Genomic DNA, 18,730 nt, shown 5'->3' on the forward strand with positions numbered 1-18,730 from the left:
TTACAGTTGGCATTTGAGTTCTTCAGGTTTGCTTGTAAAATTAATTTCTGTGTAGATTCGGTCAACGTGAACCGGAAATGTGCTTCCTATGATCAGATCTCCGGGCCGACTCAGATACCCTCTGATATTGCCACCCGGTAGACGGCAGCCTGGAGTGGACTTCCCACCTTCACGCACTTGCACAAAACACATATACAAAAGACAAAGTTCCCAAAGCGACTTGCGCGTCATCTTATGCAGCGAAGGCATACTGTGTGTCCCTAGGGAACAAGCAGAATAAGAATATAAAACAGAATATAATATGTGCGGATGGTCTTTCTCTTCTTAAAGGGGTACTCCGGTGGAGAACGTTTTTTTTTTTTTAAATCAACTGGTGCCAGAAAGTTAAACAGATTCGTAAATGACTTCTATTAAAAAATCTTAATACTTCCAGTACTTTTTAGGGTCTGTATACTACGGAGGAAATGCTTTTGTTTTTGGATTTTTTTTTTGTGTGGAGACCACAGTGCTCTCTGCTGACCTCTGCTGTCCATTTTAGGAACTGTCCAGCTCAGCATATGTTTGCTATGAGGATTTTCTCCTGCTCTGGACAGTTCCTAAAATGGACAGCAGAGGTCAGCAAGAGAGCACTGTGGTCGTGACAGAAGAGAAATCCCAAAAAAATTAAAATAATTTCCTCTGTAGTATAAAGCCGCTAATAAATACTGGAAGGATTAAGATTTTTTAATAGAAGTAATTTACGAATCTGTTTAACTTTTCTGCCACCAGTTGATTAAAAAGAAAAAAAAGTTTTCCAACTGAGTACCCCTTTAACTTAAGACTTGGTTCAGTGAAATGTACCTTATTCTGCCTAAAACTTTTTTAGTCAAATGGTAGCAAAACTTTAGAAAGAGAACTTTGCCATAATATACAGGTAAGTGTAGAAATGTCACAAGTAGATATTTATATACTAATGTTACAGACTAAAAAATACTTTTGAATACAGTGATCCCTCAACATACAATCGTTTCCCCATACAATTGTCTTTTCTGGACCATTGTAACTTGAAACCAGACAAAACATACAATGTACATACAGTCCAGATCTGTGAAACGTGTCAATGGCTGGAAGATCCGACCATTCACTGGTAAAACACCTGTATTCCTAAAGTACACGCACTGACTGGTGTCTGGTAGCGCCCCCTACAGTACAGGGAGGTATTACATGTTCTGTACTCTTTACCTGTATTACTGAAGTGTATGCACTGACTGGTGTCTGGTAGCGCCCCCTACAGTACAGGGAGGTATTACATGTTCTGTACTGTTTACCTGTATTACTAAAGTACATGCACTGACTGGTGTCTGGTAGCGCCCCCTACAGTACAGGGAGGTATTACATGTTCTGTACTCTTTACCTGTATTACTGAAGTGTATGCACTGACTGGTGTCTGGTAGTGCCCCCTACAGTACAGGGAGGTATTACATGTTCTGTACTGTTTACCTGTATTAATAAAGTGTATGCACTGACTGATGTCTGGTAGTGCCCCCTACAGTACAGGGAGGTATTACATGTTCTGTACTGTTTACCTGTATTACTGAAGTGTATGCACTGACTGGTGTCTGGTAGTGCCCCCTACAGTACAGGGAGGTATTACATGTTCTGTACTCTTTATCTGTGCCAGTGTTAGCTGCTCCTTTGGACACCAGGTGAGGGCGGCTCTATTTGACTTTTTAAGGACATTGGGGGGTATTAATCAACGGATTTATGTGTTTTTTTCCCGTAACTTTGGAGCAATTCTTTGGCGCAGTGTGTTTTTGTGCAAAAAGTTTGGCGCATTCTCTCCATTGTCATTTTTTAAACTTGCTCACAATCACTGTCCTGTGTGTGATTTTTGCTTTGGTCAGTAATTCATTATTGGCGCCAATCGATCTTTGGCACAATTTTGCGTCTTTAGGGGTTTTTTTTGGCACAATTCACCGGCAAGAAATTTTGTACATTGAAAACACACTTAGCCATGTCAGAAAATGTAAAGGCGGCAAAATACCTAAAAAAATTTTTTTGTGAAAGCAGCGACACCTCCGTGGGGCACAATACTATCCTTCGACATGGTTGTCTCTAAGGGACTGTCACCCTTCGTTGAGCCAGCATTGGACATGGCCACACAGGTTCAGGAAAGGTAAGTACTAAAGGTAACCCTTAAAAAAAAATATATATATACATTTCACATGGTGGCTATAAACCCAGCAAAAGGAAATAACTCCTGTCACTTGCTGATATACTGCAGGAGGGACTCCGAAATGGCTGCTCTACAGGGTAAAATACGCTGTCCTCTGTGGCGGTAAGATTTCGGCATTTGCGCCAAAATTACTAACAGCGTGCGCCAAATGATAAATTTGGCACACGTCCGCAAAAACCAAAGTAAAAAAAAATGGTAAAAAGAAACCGTTAACAGGTAAAATTGATAAACACCCCCATTGTGTACTGTACATAACCCTGAAGAAGCTCCTGTCCTCTACATAGACAGTGATTACAGCTCCCAGCAGATCTTTCTTACTTTTATATGGAAGGATTTGCTTTATCTATATTAGTTATCTACTTATTTTTCTTTAATCCTCACTTTTTCCTATTTTTGGATGACATTTTGGGGCTTCAGAACCAATTACCAGGTTTCCATAGAGTTATGGTCTTAATATACAATGGATTCAACATACAATGGTCATCCTGGAACTGATTAATATTGTAACTTGAGGGAGCACTGTATAGGAAAGGTCTTCCAATGGTGTCATGTACGGATCAAGAGACCTACCTTACATTCGAGTAAAGAGCATTATCAACAGACCTGGTTCTCTTTCTTCTCCCTTCTTCTCTTTCCCCTTCTTTATCTCTTTCCTCTTCCTTCCTTCCCTACTCCCCTTCCCTTCCTTTTTTCTTCTCACCTCCCCACCGTCTACTCACAACATGTCCGCTCCAGGATGACCCGTAAAACAACTCAAGGCTCCTTGTGTTTTCTTTACCGGCAGACGACCCAACACCACCTATCTATACAGCATTAATCTCAATCTAAAGCTTATTTAGAACATAGCCATTCCCAGGCACCATTCACACTCACATGTATACGAGTGCACACTCACACAGCACACACACACACAGCCAGGTTCTCACAGATAGCGAGAGGGTTAGTGCGAATGAAGGTTTATATATTCATAAGATAATTGGTCCATAGGGAATAGCGGATGGATCACGATGACGTTATAACAACTACCGGCCCCGAGTGACTGTTCATTATCTTATACTGATCCCACAGTCTATCGGTAAATTATCTGTCCTACAGAAATAGAAATCTATAAAAAAGAATTAAAGCGTACCTGTCACATCAAAGAAAAAAATATAATGTGAATTCAAGCAGAAAAAACAGACATGGTCGCACACCTACATTTTGTCATGCTTTTTGTAGGCCCCAAAAATGAATCACTATGTTTCATAGCATAATAGCATGATGTCGGCCATTTTTTGTACAGGGTGGGCCATTTATATGGATACACCTTAATAAAATGGGAATGGTTGGTGATATTAACTTCCTGTTTGTGGCACATTAGTATATGTGAGGGGGGAAACTTTTCAAGATGGGTGGTGACCATGGTGGCCATTTTGAAGTTGGCCATTTTGAATCAACTTTTGTTTTTTCAGTAGGAAGAGGGTCATGTGACACATCAAACTTATTGGGAATTTCACAACAACAGTTATTTACAAGTTTCTGACCACTTATAAAATGTGCTCAATGTGCTATCCATTGTGTTGGATTGTCAATGCAACCCTCTTCTCCCACTCTTCACACACTGATAGCAACACCACAGGAGAAATGTTAGCACAGGCTTCCAGTATCCGTATACACTGCTATATACTACTATATACACCGCAGGAGAAATGCTAGCATAGGCTTTCAGTATCCTTAGTTTCAGGTGCTGCACATCTCGTATCTTCACAGCATAGACAATTGCTTTCAGATGACCCCAAAGATAAAAGTCCAAGAGGGTCAGATCGGGAGACCTTGGGGGCCATTCAACTGGCCCACGACGACCAATCCACTTTCCAGGAAACTGTTCATCTAGGAATGTTCGGACCTGACACCCATAATGTGGTGGTCACCATCTTGCTGGAAAAACTCAGGGAACGTGCAGCTTCAGTGCATAAAAAGGGAAACACATCATCATGTAGCAATTTCGCATATCCAGTTGAATGGCCCCCAAGGTCTCCCGATCTGACCCCCTTAGACTTTTATCTTTGGGGTCATCTGAAGGCAATTGTCTATGCTGTGAAGATACGAGATGTGCAGCACCTGAAACTACGGATACTGGAAGCCTGTGCTAGCATTTCTCCTGCGGTGTATATAGTAGTATATAGCAGTGTATACGGATACTGGAAGCCTGTGCTAGCATTTCTCCTGCGGTGTATATAGTAGTATATAGCAGTGTATACGGATACTGGAAGCCTGTGCTAGCATTTCTCCTGCGGTGTATATAGTAGTATATAGCAGTGTATACGGATACTGGAAGCCTGTGCTAGCATTTCTCCTGCGGTGTATATAGTAGTATATAGCAGTATATAGAGAAGAGGGTTGCATTGACAATTCAACACAATGGGCAGCACATTGAACACATTTTATGAGTGGTCAGAAACTTGTAAATAACTCATGAAAGAATAAAGTTACGGTAAAACCAAACACATCATTGTTTTTCTTGTAAAATTCCCAATAAGTTTGATGTGTCACATGACTCTCTTCCTATTGCAAAAACAAAAGTTGAATTCAAAATGGCCAACTTCAAAATGGCCGCCATGGTCACCACCCATCTTGAAAAGTTTCTCCCCTCACATATACTAATGTGCTGCAAACAGGAAGTTATTATCACCAACCATTCCAATTTTATTAAGGTGTATCCATATAAATGGCCCACCCTGTATATTGCAAAACTACATCCTTAAGCATTAACGTCATCCCGTCATAAAAATAACTTGTTGATATCTGAAGAAATAGTTGGACTCAGATGTGAATTGTATTGATTGGCTTTGTCTACAATTCACCAGGTCATAATTTTGATATTTTTAATAATTTTCAAAATATTAACATTTCCATAATTAATATTTTTATGACCATAATTCATAATTGAGTTATTACCGCACAACATGATCTAATTGCTTCTCAGCATGAATTCAAAAACTAACAGGTTGGTAGTATATACATTTTGATCCAAAGGTACAAGCCCACACGCTACGTCAAGGCCACCTAATTAGAGTGGGTCCCTAATGTCCCTAGCATAAAATGGCGTAGCACTGGGCGGCAACCACCACCGCCGCAACAACAGTGCCCACAGGGGGAGCGACCCACTGGCAGAGCAGCCCAAATGCCACTCAAACAGTCCCTGGGCCGCACCTCCCCACAGACACGGTGCCACGGCAGCAATGGACACCGCACAGGACCACACCGGTGTGAACAGGGTGTAAAAGCTCACTTACCATGTGCTCCCAGTCAGACTGGGAGACTGCTAGGGACATTAGGGACCCACTCAAGTTAGGTGGTCTTGACGTGGTGAGTGGGCTTGTACCGTTTGATCAACCTGTTAGTTTTTGAATTTATGCTGAGAAGCAATTAGATCAAAATACAAAATGTATGTGTGCGACCATGTCTATTTTTTCTACTTGAATTCACAGAAAAAAAATAATGCTTCTACATGTTCCTCACTAGGTCATGCAGAGGCAAATCCCTCTCCCAGAGTCTGCTGTGCTGTGCTAGTTATCTTCATCCAATCACTGCAGGCTGCTCTGTAACCCCCTCCTTTCACATCCTGTAATATAACATACACTCTATTAGACCTCATGGGCCCTCATGTCTTCGGAATAATATTACATCATGGCCTGGACAATGGAGGATCGCAGTGTCCTTTGCCAATCTAGCACCTAGATAAATCAAATTTTCAAATAAATAACACTATTAACAACTCACAAGTACCATAATTATAGCGTCAGTTTAATATAGCTGTTTAACCATTTATTGATGCAGTTTTGGTCTGAAGGACCTAAATTTTTTCCCTACAGGGCCACATGAGGACTTGTTTTATGTGGGGGCAATTGTGCTTTGTAATGACATCACATTTTACTACAAAATCTACTGTGAGGCAGTAAGGCAAAAAAAAAAAAATATAAAAATCAAATAAAATATTTGTAGGGTGAAATTGAAACAAAAAAGATGCAATTTTTGGGGGCTTCGTTTCTACGCAGTGCACTTGACGGTGAAAATGACACAGTATCTATATTCTGTAGGGCTACCGTATATACTCGAGTATAAGCCGACCCGAGTATAAGCCGAGGCCCCTAATTTCAACCCAAAATCCCAGGAAAATTGACTCGAGTATAAGCCTAGGGTGGGAAATACATCATCCCCCCCCTGTCATCATCCAGACCCCCGTCATTAACATCCTCATCATCATCACCGCCTGTCATCATCCAGACCCTCATCATCATCACCTGTCATCATCCCCTTGTCATCATCCCACACCCCCCCTTCATCATCCCCTTGTCATCATCCCCACCCCCCTTCATCATCCCCTTGTAATAATCCCACACCACCCCTTCATCATCCCCTTGTCATCATCCCCACCCCCCTTCATCATCCCCTTGTAATCATCCCACACCCCCCCTTCATCATCCCCTTGTAATCATCCCACACCCCCCCTTCATCATCCCCTTGTCATCATCCCCACCCCCCTTCATCATCCCACCCCCACTTCATCATCCTCTTGTCATCATCCGCCCTCAGTGGTTTTCAACCTGCGGACCTCCAGAGGTTTCAAAACTACAACTCCCAGCAAGCCCGGGCAGCCATCGGCTGTCCGGGCTTGCTGGGAGTTGTAGTTTTGAAACCTCCGGAGGTCCGCAGGTTGAAGACCACTGCGGCCTTCGACATCATCCAGCCCCCTCTCACCCCCTTTAGTTCTGTACAGTACTCACCTCCGCTCAGCGCTGGTCCGGTGCTGCAGGGCTGTCCGGAGAGGAGGTGGTCCGGTGGGATAGTGGTTCCGGGCTGCTATCTTCACTGGGGGCGCCTCTTCTCCGCGCTGCGTGCCCGGAATAGAGGCGTTGCCTGGACGATGACGCAGAAGTACGTTGGTAATGAACGTACCTCTGCGTCGTTGTCAAGGCAGCGTGACTATTCTGGGGCCGGGCCCGAAGCGCTTAGAAGAGGCCTCCCCGGTGAAGATAGCAGCCCGGAACCACTATCCCACTAAAGGGGGTGAGAGGGGGATGGATGATGTCGAAGGCCGCAGTGGTCTTCAACCTGCGGACCTCCGGAGGTTTCAAAACTACAACTCCCAGCAAGCCCGGACAGCCGATGGCTGCCCAGGCTTGCTGGGAGTTGTAGTTTTGAAACCTCTGGAGGTCCGCAGGTTGAAGACCACTGCGGGTGGAGAGTTCACTCGAGTATAAGCCGAGGGGGGTGTTTTCAGCACGAAAAATCGTGCTGAAAAACTCGGCTTATACTCGAGTATATACAGTATATGATTACAACTATACCAATTTTATATAGGTTTTGTTTTATTTTAGTACTTTTTGATTTTTAGTCATTTTTTTCTGGACTTCAGCAATTCTGGATTTTAGTATTTTTTTTTTTTACATTTACGCCATGGACCTTGTGGCTTTATTTACAAGATATTTGAATAGTTCGGACATTTCCTCACACGGTGATTCCACATATGTTTATGTTTATTTTTGTTTACATTATTTTATTAAAAAAATGGGAAGGAGGAGGAACGTTCATTTGGCAGCCACCGGCTCTGGGCCACGCCTTCCCAGAGACACAGTGCCACTGCAGCAACGGCCACCACACAGCACCACACCAGTGTGAACAGATGGTAAAGCTCACTCACCATTTACTCTCAGTCTGACGACTGGAAGACTGCTAGGTATAGACCCCCTTTGCAGTCTCCTGCTAATTAAATAGGCCTGGACTGAATGGATAGGGTAAAAAAAAAAATCCTTCGACTGTCTGGGCATGCTGGAAGTTTTGCAACAGTTGGAGAAACACAGGTTTGGAAACACTGGTCTAAAGGGTTAATGCAGGACAATGACATAAGTCCTGTTGTCCGGCAGTAGCGGTGAGACCTCGCTTTGAGGTGAGCTCAGGTCCCTTGGCTGACTTGTGATGTACATGTGCTGTCCCATCGGGCTTCCTTGCAAAGTAAGGACCTAGGCAAAGGTATCCTTTGGGCTTACCTAGGTGAGCGACAGACTAAGGTCTGGGGACCTCCTTGTGGGTTGCACCACTATAGAGGTAGCCGGAGGGTTTACCTCTCTATCCATGCTGGCTTTGGATCTGCATTTGATTGAGCCTGCCTGGAGCAGGCTCTACTAAATGAGCACAGAGCACACAGATTAATGGAGTTCTGGAGAACTACATTGATCTGTATGAGGAATCTAAGGATTTCTCCTAAAAGTCCTCTAAGGGACCAATAAAGTGTAAAAAAATATATAGGAAAGATTTAACCCAAATACATTAACCCCTTCCATATCATGTTTATGGATATTGCCAAACAGATTTAAAGGGGTACTCCGCCCCTAGACATCTTATCCCCTATCCAAAGGATAGGGGATAAGATGTCAGATCGCCGCGGTCCCACTGCTGGGGATCCCCGGGATCCCCGCTGCGGCACTGCGCTATCATTACAGCACAGAGCGAGTTCGCCCTGTGCGTAATGACGGGCGATACAGGGGAAGGAGCCACGTGGCGTCATGGCTCTGCCCCTCGTGACATCACGGCCCGTCCCCTTAATGCAAGTCTATGGCAGGGGGCGTGACGACCGCTCGCCCCCTCCCATAGACTTGTATTGAAAGGGACGGGCCGTGAGGTCACGAGGGGCGGGGCCGTGACGTAACGATGCTCCGGCCCCTGTATTGCACGTCATTACGTGCAGAGTGAATTCGCTCTGTGCAGTAATGATAGCGCAGTGCCGCAGCGGGGATCCCGGGGCTCCCCAGCAGCGGCACCGCGGCGATCTGACATCTTATCCCCTATCCTTTGGATAGGGGATAAGATGTCCATGGGCGGAGTACCCCTTTGAGGCGCTGCTCCCCAGTTACAAACATTCCTCTGCATCAGACCTTTTTTACTCATCTTTGTAACCGGTTACTGGTATTGCCACCCACCGCACCACTCTGTCACCGGGTCACTTTCAGGACTCCTGATGCTGCTGCCACATCCATGCTGTCTCATTCAGCCACTATATGGTCTCCTCATGCTTCAGCCACCTCCAGGCTGTGCCATTCAGCCACTATATGGTCTCCTCATGCTTCTGCTACCTCCAGTCTGTCTCATTCGGCCACTATATGGTCTCCTCATGCTTCACCACCTCCAGGCTGTGCCATTCAGCCACTATATGGTCTCCTCATGCTTCAGCCAACTCCAGGCTGTGTCATTCAGCAACTATAAGGTCTCCTCATGTTTCAGCCACCTCCAGGCTGTGCCATTCAGCCACTATATGGTCTCCTCATGCTTCAACAAACTCCAGGCTGTGCCATTCAGCCACTATAAGGTCTCCTCATGCTTCAGCCACCTCCAGGTTGTGGCATTCAACCGCTATATTGTCTCCTCATGCTTCACCACCTTCAGGCTGTGCCATTCAGCCACTATATGGTTTACTGATGCTGCTGGGCCATTACCTAAAAATATTTTATGACACCACTAGCTACCATAAATCTTCAATTTCAATTTTAAAATTAATCTTTTAATCTTAGGGATTGTGAAGCCCTGTTGTCTACTCATGCTGCCGCCAGCTCCAGACTGTGTCCTTATGCTGTTGGCACCTTAAATTAAACTTTAAAAATTTAAATATATCTAAAATATATGGTCTCCTCGTGCTGCTGCCAATTCCAGGCTGTGTTATTCTGCCAGATTATGGTCTCCTCATGCTGCTGCCACCTTTAGGCTCTGTCATTGTGCCGCCATGTGACCCCTTGTTAGATTGGGTTTTGTGGTCATGCAGTCTTAGTTCAAAGTAAACACCGGGACATTAAACTTTGGAATCTTATATAAATCTTAAATTTAAATCTAATAAAATCGATGTAATCTCTTCAAGACTGAGGCCCTATGGTCGTCTATGTCATATTACCTGTGGAATTATCACAAGAATCCAATGAAGCAGCTTGGAGCGATAACAATGAACCATAAGTGATTAAATGAAACATTCGCACAAACGTTCATAGTCGGGGGGCGGGGGGGGGGGGGGGGTTGCTGAACAGATGGCATCTCACCTGGCGGAGGACCACCAGCTCGATGCTCACCAGAATGGGTACTCAAAAAATGTTAATAAATTCAACTTAAATTAACTAAAAATTACATAAAAAATCTCTTTATTCTCTTAAATTTTGACACCATATGGTCTCCCTGCTGCCACATCAATGCTCTGCAGCAGTGATTCTTTTTTTAAAAATACTGCAGCAGTGATTCTAATAGTGATGCCTGTAATCTGCATGTCATGGAATAACAGTATTATTTCACTAACCCAGCACACTCCCTATGTGTGCTAGGACAAGGCAAAGTGTTGTATACCCCTGTTGAGGCTCTCTGTAGGCCAGAAATACCCGTTTTTAATAGCGATTCGCTACGAATAAATTTGGTCCGAAATATTTTTTTCGTTAAATTTGGCTAATTAACTGAACCGAATTTTTGAAATGTTCACTCATCTCTAATTATGATCACTATTCCCTAGGTGTCTTTCTACTTGCACATTAGTTACTCTGTCAGGTCTGTTGGTTAATATTGAAGGGATTATCCACCATAAGGTTATTATAGTACTTACCTGGCAGACAGTAATGGACATGCTAAGGAAGGATCTGCGCTTGTCTTTGGGCTAAATGGCAATTTTGTGAGATTACCATAATATTGTGGCTAGCTTTTTGTGAACTGGTATTTCCTGTTTGAGTTTTCTTCTTTTGCCAACAAATCCCATAATTCCCTTTTCCTCCCTTCCACACATCAGTTACCCCACCCATTGAAACATAAATGAGCTGCATCCATTCAAAAGACCTTTTGTTTTCAATCAGGGTGCCTACTGCTGTTGCATTAGTTGCAGATTGATCCTCCACCCAATGAAGCAGACAGGCTCCCTGTCATCAGGTCTCAGCCACATTGCAACCTTGGAGAAATCTGAGACAACAGTCATTTTGTATGCTGTTAAAAATAAATATTGGGGTGAAAATCACATAAGAATTGTGAGAAAACCGCCACACACAGGTACAGACACTATATTATGAACTACTCTAACTTTACAGCCCCTGTAGCATAGTCAAATAAAAGAAAAATTCCTGGAATACTCTTTTAAGTCCAGTAGGGCGCCCCCTCTGGTCGGGCCCTGCACCATTTGGGACAGATAATTGTCTTTAGTTATAGTCAGAAACCTGTTTCCTTTATGAGATTCAAAGGTCTCAGTCTCCCAGTTTATATCAGGATAGTTAAAGTCCCCATTATTATCACCTCATTCTGATTTGCTGCTGTCACGATTCGGCAGGCCGGAGGTGGATCCTCTGTGTCAGAGAGGGATTGGCGTGGACCGTGTCGGTGGACCGGTTCTAAGTAGCTACTGGTTTTCACCAGAGCCCGCCGCAAAGCGGGATGGTCTTGCAGCGGCGGTAGCAACCAGGTCGTATCCACCGGCAACGGCTCAACCTCTCTGACTGCTGAGATAGGCATGGTACAAGGGATAAGGCAAGAGCAAGGTCGGACGTAGCAGAAGGTCAGGGCAGGCAGCAAGGATCGTAGTCAGGGGCAACGGCAGGAGGTCTGGAACACAGGCTAGGAACACTCAAGGAAAGGCTTTCACTGGCACAAGGGCAACAAGATCCGGCAAGGGAGTGCAGGGGAAGTGAGGTATAAATAGGGAGTGCACAGGTGGAAACTAATCAGGGAGATTGGGCCAAGCACCATCATTGGTGCACTGGCCCTTTAAATTGCAGAGACCCGGCGCGCGCGTGCCCTAAGGAGCGGGGCCGCGCGCACAGGGACAACACAGACGGGGAAAGGGTCAGGTACGGGGACCGAGATGCGCATCGCGAGCGGGCGCGTCCCGCATCGCGAATCGCATCCCGGCTGGGAGCAATATCGCAGCGCACCCGGTCAGCAGGTCTGACCGGAGCGCTGCGAATAAAAGAACGCTGCGAGCGCTTCGGGGAGGAGCGGGGACCCGGAGCGCTCGGCGTAACAGTACCCCCCCCCCCTTGGGTCTCCCCCTCTTCTTGGAGCCTGAGAACCTGAGGATAAGACTTTTGTACAGGATGTTCTCCTCAGGTTCCCAAGATCTCTCCTCTGGGCACTTAACTACAAAGGGTCCAAGATAACGTGGTCCCAGATTAAAACTGGGGACACAGAAGCGGATATAGTTGGTGGAGAGCCACACAAAAACAGGAGGAGTTCTTCTTTTTTCTTCGGCAAGCTTCTTCACCCGGGATGAGGCTAGTATGAGGGATTTTAGAATCTTTTTCCAGACGGTGGCGAAGCCCCGGGAAACCTCATCAACAGCGGGCACACAAGAAGGCGTGGGAGTGGGGAGGGAGGGAAGAGGGTAAAGCTTGGCACGGGGCAGAGTGTTAACAGGACGGGGGCTGTGAGGAGGAGACACAGCATAGTCCAGATAGGCCTTGGGGAGACCAGGTAAAGGAGGAGACACAGAGGTTTGACTGACGGGACTGGGAGCAGACGTGAGGCATTTTCTGTGGCAAGAAGCACCCCAGCTCTTGATCTCCCCGGTGGTCCAGACAAGGGTAGAGGAGTGGCGTTGGAGCCATGGCAGACCGAGGAGGACTTCAGAGGAGCATTTGGGTAAAACAAAAAATTCATTTTTTTCGAGATACAGTTCCATGCTCAAGAGCAGGGGTTCTGTGCGGTAACGCACAGTGCAGTATAGAAGTAAATCTTTCTTTCTGCGGCGAGTCCTCTCTTCAGGGGTCAGGCGAGACCGATCCACTTGCATAGCCTTCTCGGCGGGAGGCACAGGGGTGGATTGCAAAGGATACTGTGAGAGAGGTGCTCCGAGCGGTGTGTCACATGGCAGGGCCTTCCCAGGCAGGAGACCACGGCAGAGTCTAGAGTCCCCATCAAATTTGTCCGGCAGGGACAAGCAGGGGTTAGGAGCGGCCGGTCGCTGCGGAGGAGTTGCAGGAGCCGGCGGAGGAGATGGTTGTTGCTGTTGCAGCTGCTGTGTCTGTGACTGAAGTTGCTGTATCTGCGGCAGCAGCTGCTGTATCTGTGACTGAAGTTGCTGTGTCACGGTGGTCAAGTATGACAGCTGGTGATTTCGTTGGGTGATCATTAGGGATTGCTGGGCGATCACCGTGGAAATGTCGGCAAGACTTGACAGCGGCACCTCACCAGAATCCATGGCCGGATCTACTGTCACGATTCGGCAGGCTGGAGGTGGATCCTCTGTGTCAGAGAGGGATTGGCGTGGACCGTGTCGGTGGACCGGTTCTAAGTAGCTACTGGTTTTCACCAGAGCCCGCCGCAAAGCGGGATGGTCTTGCAGCGGCGGTAGCAACCAGGTCGTATCCACCGGCAACGGCTCAACCTCTCTGACTGCTGAGATAGGCATGGTACAAGGGATAAGGCAAGAGCAAGGTCGGACGTAGCAGAAGGTCAGGGCAGGCAGCAAGGATCGTAGTCAGGGGCAACGGCAGGAGGTCTGGAACACAGGCTAGGAACACTCAAGGAAAGGCTTTCACTGGCACAAGGGCAACAAGATCCGGCAAGGGAGTGCAGGGGAAGTGAGGTATAAATAGGGAGTGCACAGGTGGAAACTAATCAGGGAGATTGGGCCAAGCACCATCATTGGTGCACTGGCCCTTTAAATTGCAGAGACCCGGCGCGCGCGCGCCCTAAGGAGCGGGGCCGCGCGCACAGGGACAACACAGACGGGGAACGGGTCAGGTACGGGGACCGAGATGCGCATCGCGAGCGGGCGCGTCCCGCATCGTGAATCGCATCCCGGCTGGGAGCAATATCGCAGCGCACCCGGTCAGCAGGTCTGACCGGAGCGATGCGAATAAAAGAACGCTGCGAGCGCTTCGGGGAGGAGCGGGGACCCGGAGCGCTCGGCGTAACAGCTGCCTTGTTTATTTGCCTCAATAATTGATCTTCTGCCTCTTCCATTATGTTTGTGGCTTATAACAAACCCCTATCAGAATTTTTTTTATTTTTATCTCCATATATTTCTACCCATAATGACTCCACATTATCATTTCCCTCCCGTATATCCTCCCGCAGTGCGGCATTCAGACTGGACTTTACATAAAGACAAACTCCTCCACCTTTCCGTGTTGTCCGATCCTTCCTGAATAGACTATAACCCTGTATGTTGACCACCCAATCACAGGTATCATCCAACCAAGTCTCTGTTATACCCACTAAGTCATAATCCTCCTCAGACATCAACCACTCCAGTTCGTCAGTTTTATTGGTCAGACTTTCTTCCTATGAAGCCTATCCCTATTAACTATTCTAACCCCTCCCTCTGCTCCACCTCCAGGTATATTAACAAGTCCCCCCTCTCTATCTACACTATCTTCCCCCTCTACGTTGTAGGTTCCCTCCCCCCCAGTCCCTAGTTTAAACACCCTTCCACCCTTCTAGCAATCTTCTCCCCAAGCACAGCTGTACCCTCCCCATTGAGGTGCAGCCCGTCCCTAAGGTAGAGCCGGTATCCGACAGCGAAGTTGGCCATGCTCTCCATGAACCCAAACTCCTCCTTCCTACACCAGCTTCTGAGCCACTTGTTTACTAATCTCCCATTGCCTCTCTGGTGTGGCTCGTAGTACAGGTGATATTTCAGAAAATAGGCCTTAAGCTTGCAGCCTAAGCCCCTGAAATTTTTTTAAGGAAACTCCACCTACCTCTTGCTTTGTCATTGGTGCCAATATGTACCATGACCGCTTTGTCTTTTCCAGCCCCACTCAGCAACTTGTCAACCCGATCCGCGATGTGCCGAACTTGAGCGCCAGGTAGACAACACACTGTTCATTGATCCCGGTCTTTGTGACACATCGCCCTGTCTGTCCCCCTAATAATTGAGCCCCCCACTACCAGTACCTGTCTGGCCTGCCCTGCACTCCTCCCTCCCTCCTTACTGGAGCAGACACCCCCAGGCAGTCAGAGGCAGAGTTCTGCTGCAGCACTGCTGGCTCTGAAATGGCATCCCCCTCATCTGCCAACCGGGCAAACTTGTTGGGGTGTGCCAGATCAGTACTAGCACTTTTCCCTCTACCCTGTTTTCTAACTCTAACCCAGCTAACTGCCTGACTGTCCTGCATCTCCGTCCCAATATCCTCCCCCACCTCTACCCCAGTGAGTACTTGCTCAGTGAGCAGGAGGCTCCTCTCCAAGTTGTCAATGCATCTCAGTGTTGCCAGTTGCTCCTCTAGATCCAGAATCTGGGCTTCCAAATGAACAACTCGCACACATCTCGCACAACAATATGCACCCTCAAACTGCTGTTCAAGGATTGCATACATTGTGCATGATGCACACTGGACTGCCTTTTCCAACATGGAGGCCATACTAGTTATGGGCATTGTAAAAATTAACAGTAAGAAAACCATGGATGTCCCGATACCATTTTTTTAAGACCGAGTACGAGTACCGATACTTTAATTCTAGTACTTGCCGATACCAAGTATGAGTACTTTTATTTTAAAGGGAATCTGACACCAGGGTGACCCGGTTTCTGGCGCTGCTTACCGTGCTGATATGTGGGTCCATGTTGTGTTCAATGGAGGCGGCTGCTGTAGTATGAGCCAAGATTTCTCTCTTCTCCATTGGACAGAACAGGGAATTTGCATTGGCGGCGAGACCGATGTCTCCGGAGTGATTGCGCTGATGTTCACATGGTGAGCAGTGGTAGAAACCGGGTCACCTGCACTACCTACCTATAAATTCAAGTTAGTGCAGGTGACTCTGCTGTAAGATTGCCTTTAATAGTAGGTAGTATTCCCTTGTAGGTACTTAGAAAAGGAGAAAAAAGCAGACAAAAGTGCAAAACATGTGCCGTTACTCTGACAGAAAGGTGGTTACCCTTAGCAACGATATAGTTGTGCTAACCTGAAGGTGTTATGCTCAGAGCATAACACCTACTGAAGCTTGAATCACCAAACTCTGGGTGCATGTCCGGAGTGCCACCTGGATCGTGCCCGTCTCTGGAGTCATCAGGGCGGTCGGAAGCAATTCGATATGGATCTGCAGAAGCAGCCAGGAATAACCATCACCTTGTCGCTCTCCCGGTGGAAGAATGGTAAAATACCGAAGCGGACAGATGGTATTAGAAATAAAACAAAATGTATTCACAACGAGCTCTGGACTACGCTTTTCAAGGGGCGGGACCCCCTCTTCGTTAGGTCCTCTGATTGGCACAAATGTCAGCGTGTCATATTTATATGAAAAAACCCGCAAAATCATTAACAGGTTTCTGTAAAAATAACAGTACATAGACAATTCAAAACCTAGCGTATATAAAAACATTTTTGTTAATAATAAAATGCTTATAAAACAGTTCATATAAGAATATTCAACATTTGTTAAGGTGCATTAGAAAGGTCAGGTGAGTAACTTTAATTCGGCAATGACATCTCTAGTTTTGCCGATATGGGCAGTGTGTATAGAGTGGATAGATTATTCACAGTGTCCAGGGCAAAATCACACAGTCGGCACTAGGGCTCACTATGGCCCTAGTGCCGACTGTGTGATTTTGCCCTGGACACTGTGAATAATCTATCCACTCTATACACACTGCCCATATCGGCAAAACTAGAGATGTCATTGCCGAATGAAAGTTACTCACCTGACCTCTCTAATGCACCTTAACAAATGTTGAATATTCTTATATGTTAGGTTTTGAATTGTCTATGTACTGTTATTTTTACAGAAACCCGTTCATGATTTCGTGGGTTTTTTCATAAAAATATGACACGCTGACATTTGTGCCTGACGAAGAGGGGGTTCCGCCCCTTGAAACGTGTAGTCCAGAGCTCGTTGTGAATACATTTTGTTTTATTTCTTATACCATCTGTCCGCTTCGGTATTTTACCATTCTTCCACCGGGAGAGCGCCAAGCTGATCGTTATTCCTGGCTGCTTATGCAGATCCATATCGAATCCCCTTGTAGGTAGTATAGATAGTTGCAGACAGACAACCATACCGCCCTTGTAGCCAACAGGACCCCCACCTGTAGACAGCAGTCCCCCTTTGTAGCCAGCATGACCCCCCTGTAGACAGCAGGGCCCCCCTTTGTAGCCAGCAGGGCCCCGCTTTGTAACCAGCAGGGTCCCCCCTTTGTAGCCAGCAGAGCCCCCCTTTGTAGCCAGCAGGGCCCCCCTTTGTAGCCAGCAGGGCCCCCCTTTGTAGCCAGCAGGGCCCCCCCTTTGAAGCCAGCAGGACCCCCTTGTAGCCCGCAGGACCCCCCCTTTGTAGCCAGCAGGACCCCCCCCCCCTTTGTAGCCAGCAGGACTCCCCTTTGTAGCCAGCAGGGCCCCCCTTGGTAGCCAGCAGGGCCTCCCCTTTGTAGCCAGCAGGACACCCTTTGTAGCTGCTCACTTTCCGGTGTCTCTCCTCCGCAGCCCCGTTCTCATCCCTGCCGCTGCCCCTTTCTGCCATCCGCATAATGGCATCTTTTGGAGGAGCATGTGTCACATGCTCCTCCATAAGACTCCATTATGCGGATGGCAGACCGGGGGCAGTGGTAATGATGCGAACAGGAGGACGGGGCAGCGAAGCGGAGCACTCCACCAGGTATTGGATTTGGTATCGGGGACATTAGACGAGTCCCCGATACCATGCAGATACCTGGTATCAGCTCCGATACCGAAACTAGTATCGGTATCGGGACATCCCTAAAAAAAACAATAAAATATTTCAATAAAAATCCCTGAATTTAAAGTCCCTTAATTTTAAGTCCCTCTCACTTTTATATTTACACTCACTTGTATACTTCACACTCTTGTATACAGACACACAATCACTAGCTCAGACAATCCCTTAGTATACTTTTTTTTTTTTTTTTTTATAGTTACCAGATACCATCTCTCTTCCACTGCCTGGAAGTTAATGCAAAGGGTGCATTTCTGTGAGTTTGTTTTTTACTCTTTCTCTGTCTGGGAGGAATACAGGTGGAGAGTGGGTGGAGTAGTTAATTAATTAGCAGCAGATAAATTGCAGCTGTTTGCAGCTAGCTAGCCCTTTGCATTCACTTCCAGGCAGTGGAAGAGAGACGTGGTGTCCTCCCCCTTCCCAACTCCCTCCTGGTAATTGTTCTCTGCAGATATCATTAAAGGGGTCATAGCCCTGCCCCCTAATTACATCAAACCCTGCCCCCTAAATGCAAGTCTATGGGAGGGGGCGTGGCCGCTGCCACGCCCCCTCCCATAGACTTGCATTAAGGGGGCGGGGCGGGGCATGACATCATGAGGGGGCAGGGCTATGCCGTCATGAGCTCACGGCATCGGCTCTAGCATTCGAAACAGTTTGTTCCAAAACGCTGAGCAGCGAAGTACCCCTTTAACTCTTCACGTCCATGGTCACCGAATGTACAAATTATACGCAATTAAGACAATATAGTGAGGCCCTGGGGGGAGCGATTGTCTTGGGCAATATATTGTCCAAGACGTAAGCTGTCGAGGTTTCGTGTATCTTATACAGTATATTATATATGTGTAATCGGTACCTGCT

The 18,730-nt window shown here is 46.7% G+C and overlaps 1 protein-coding gene across 1 annotated transcript in view; it reads right to left on the minus strand.

Moving 5' to 3' along the window:
* The window catches only part of LOC130367276 (extracellular calcium-sensing receptor-like), a 39,169-nt gene continuing 20,439 nt past the window's right edge, over window positions 1-18,730 (minus strand). Inside the window, exon 8 of the mRNA XM_056569681.1 lies at window positions 1-260. Within this exon, the coding sequence (XP_056425656.1) occupies window positions 1-260 (260 nt within the window). The remainder of the gene's footprint in view (window positions 261-18,730) is intronic.

Source organism: Hyla sarda, chromosome 4 (assembly GCF_029499605.1).
Source record: "Hyla sarda isolate aHylSar1 chromosome 4, aHylSar1.hap1, whole genome shotgun sequence".
NCBI lineage: Eukaryota > Metazoa > Chordata > Amphibia > Anura > Hylidae > Hyla > Hyla sarda.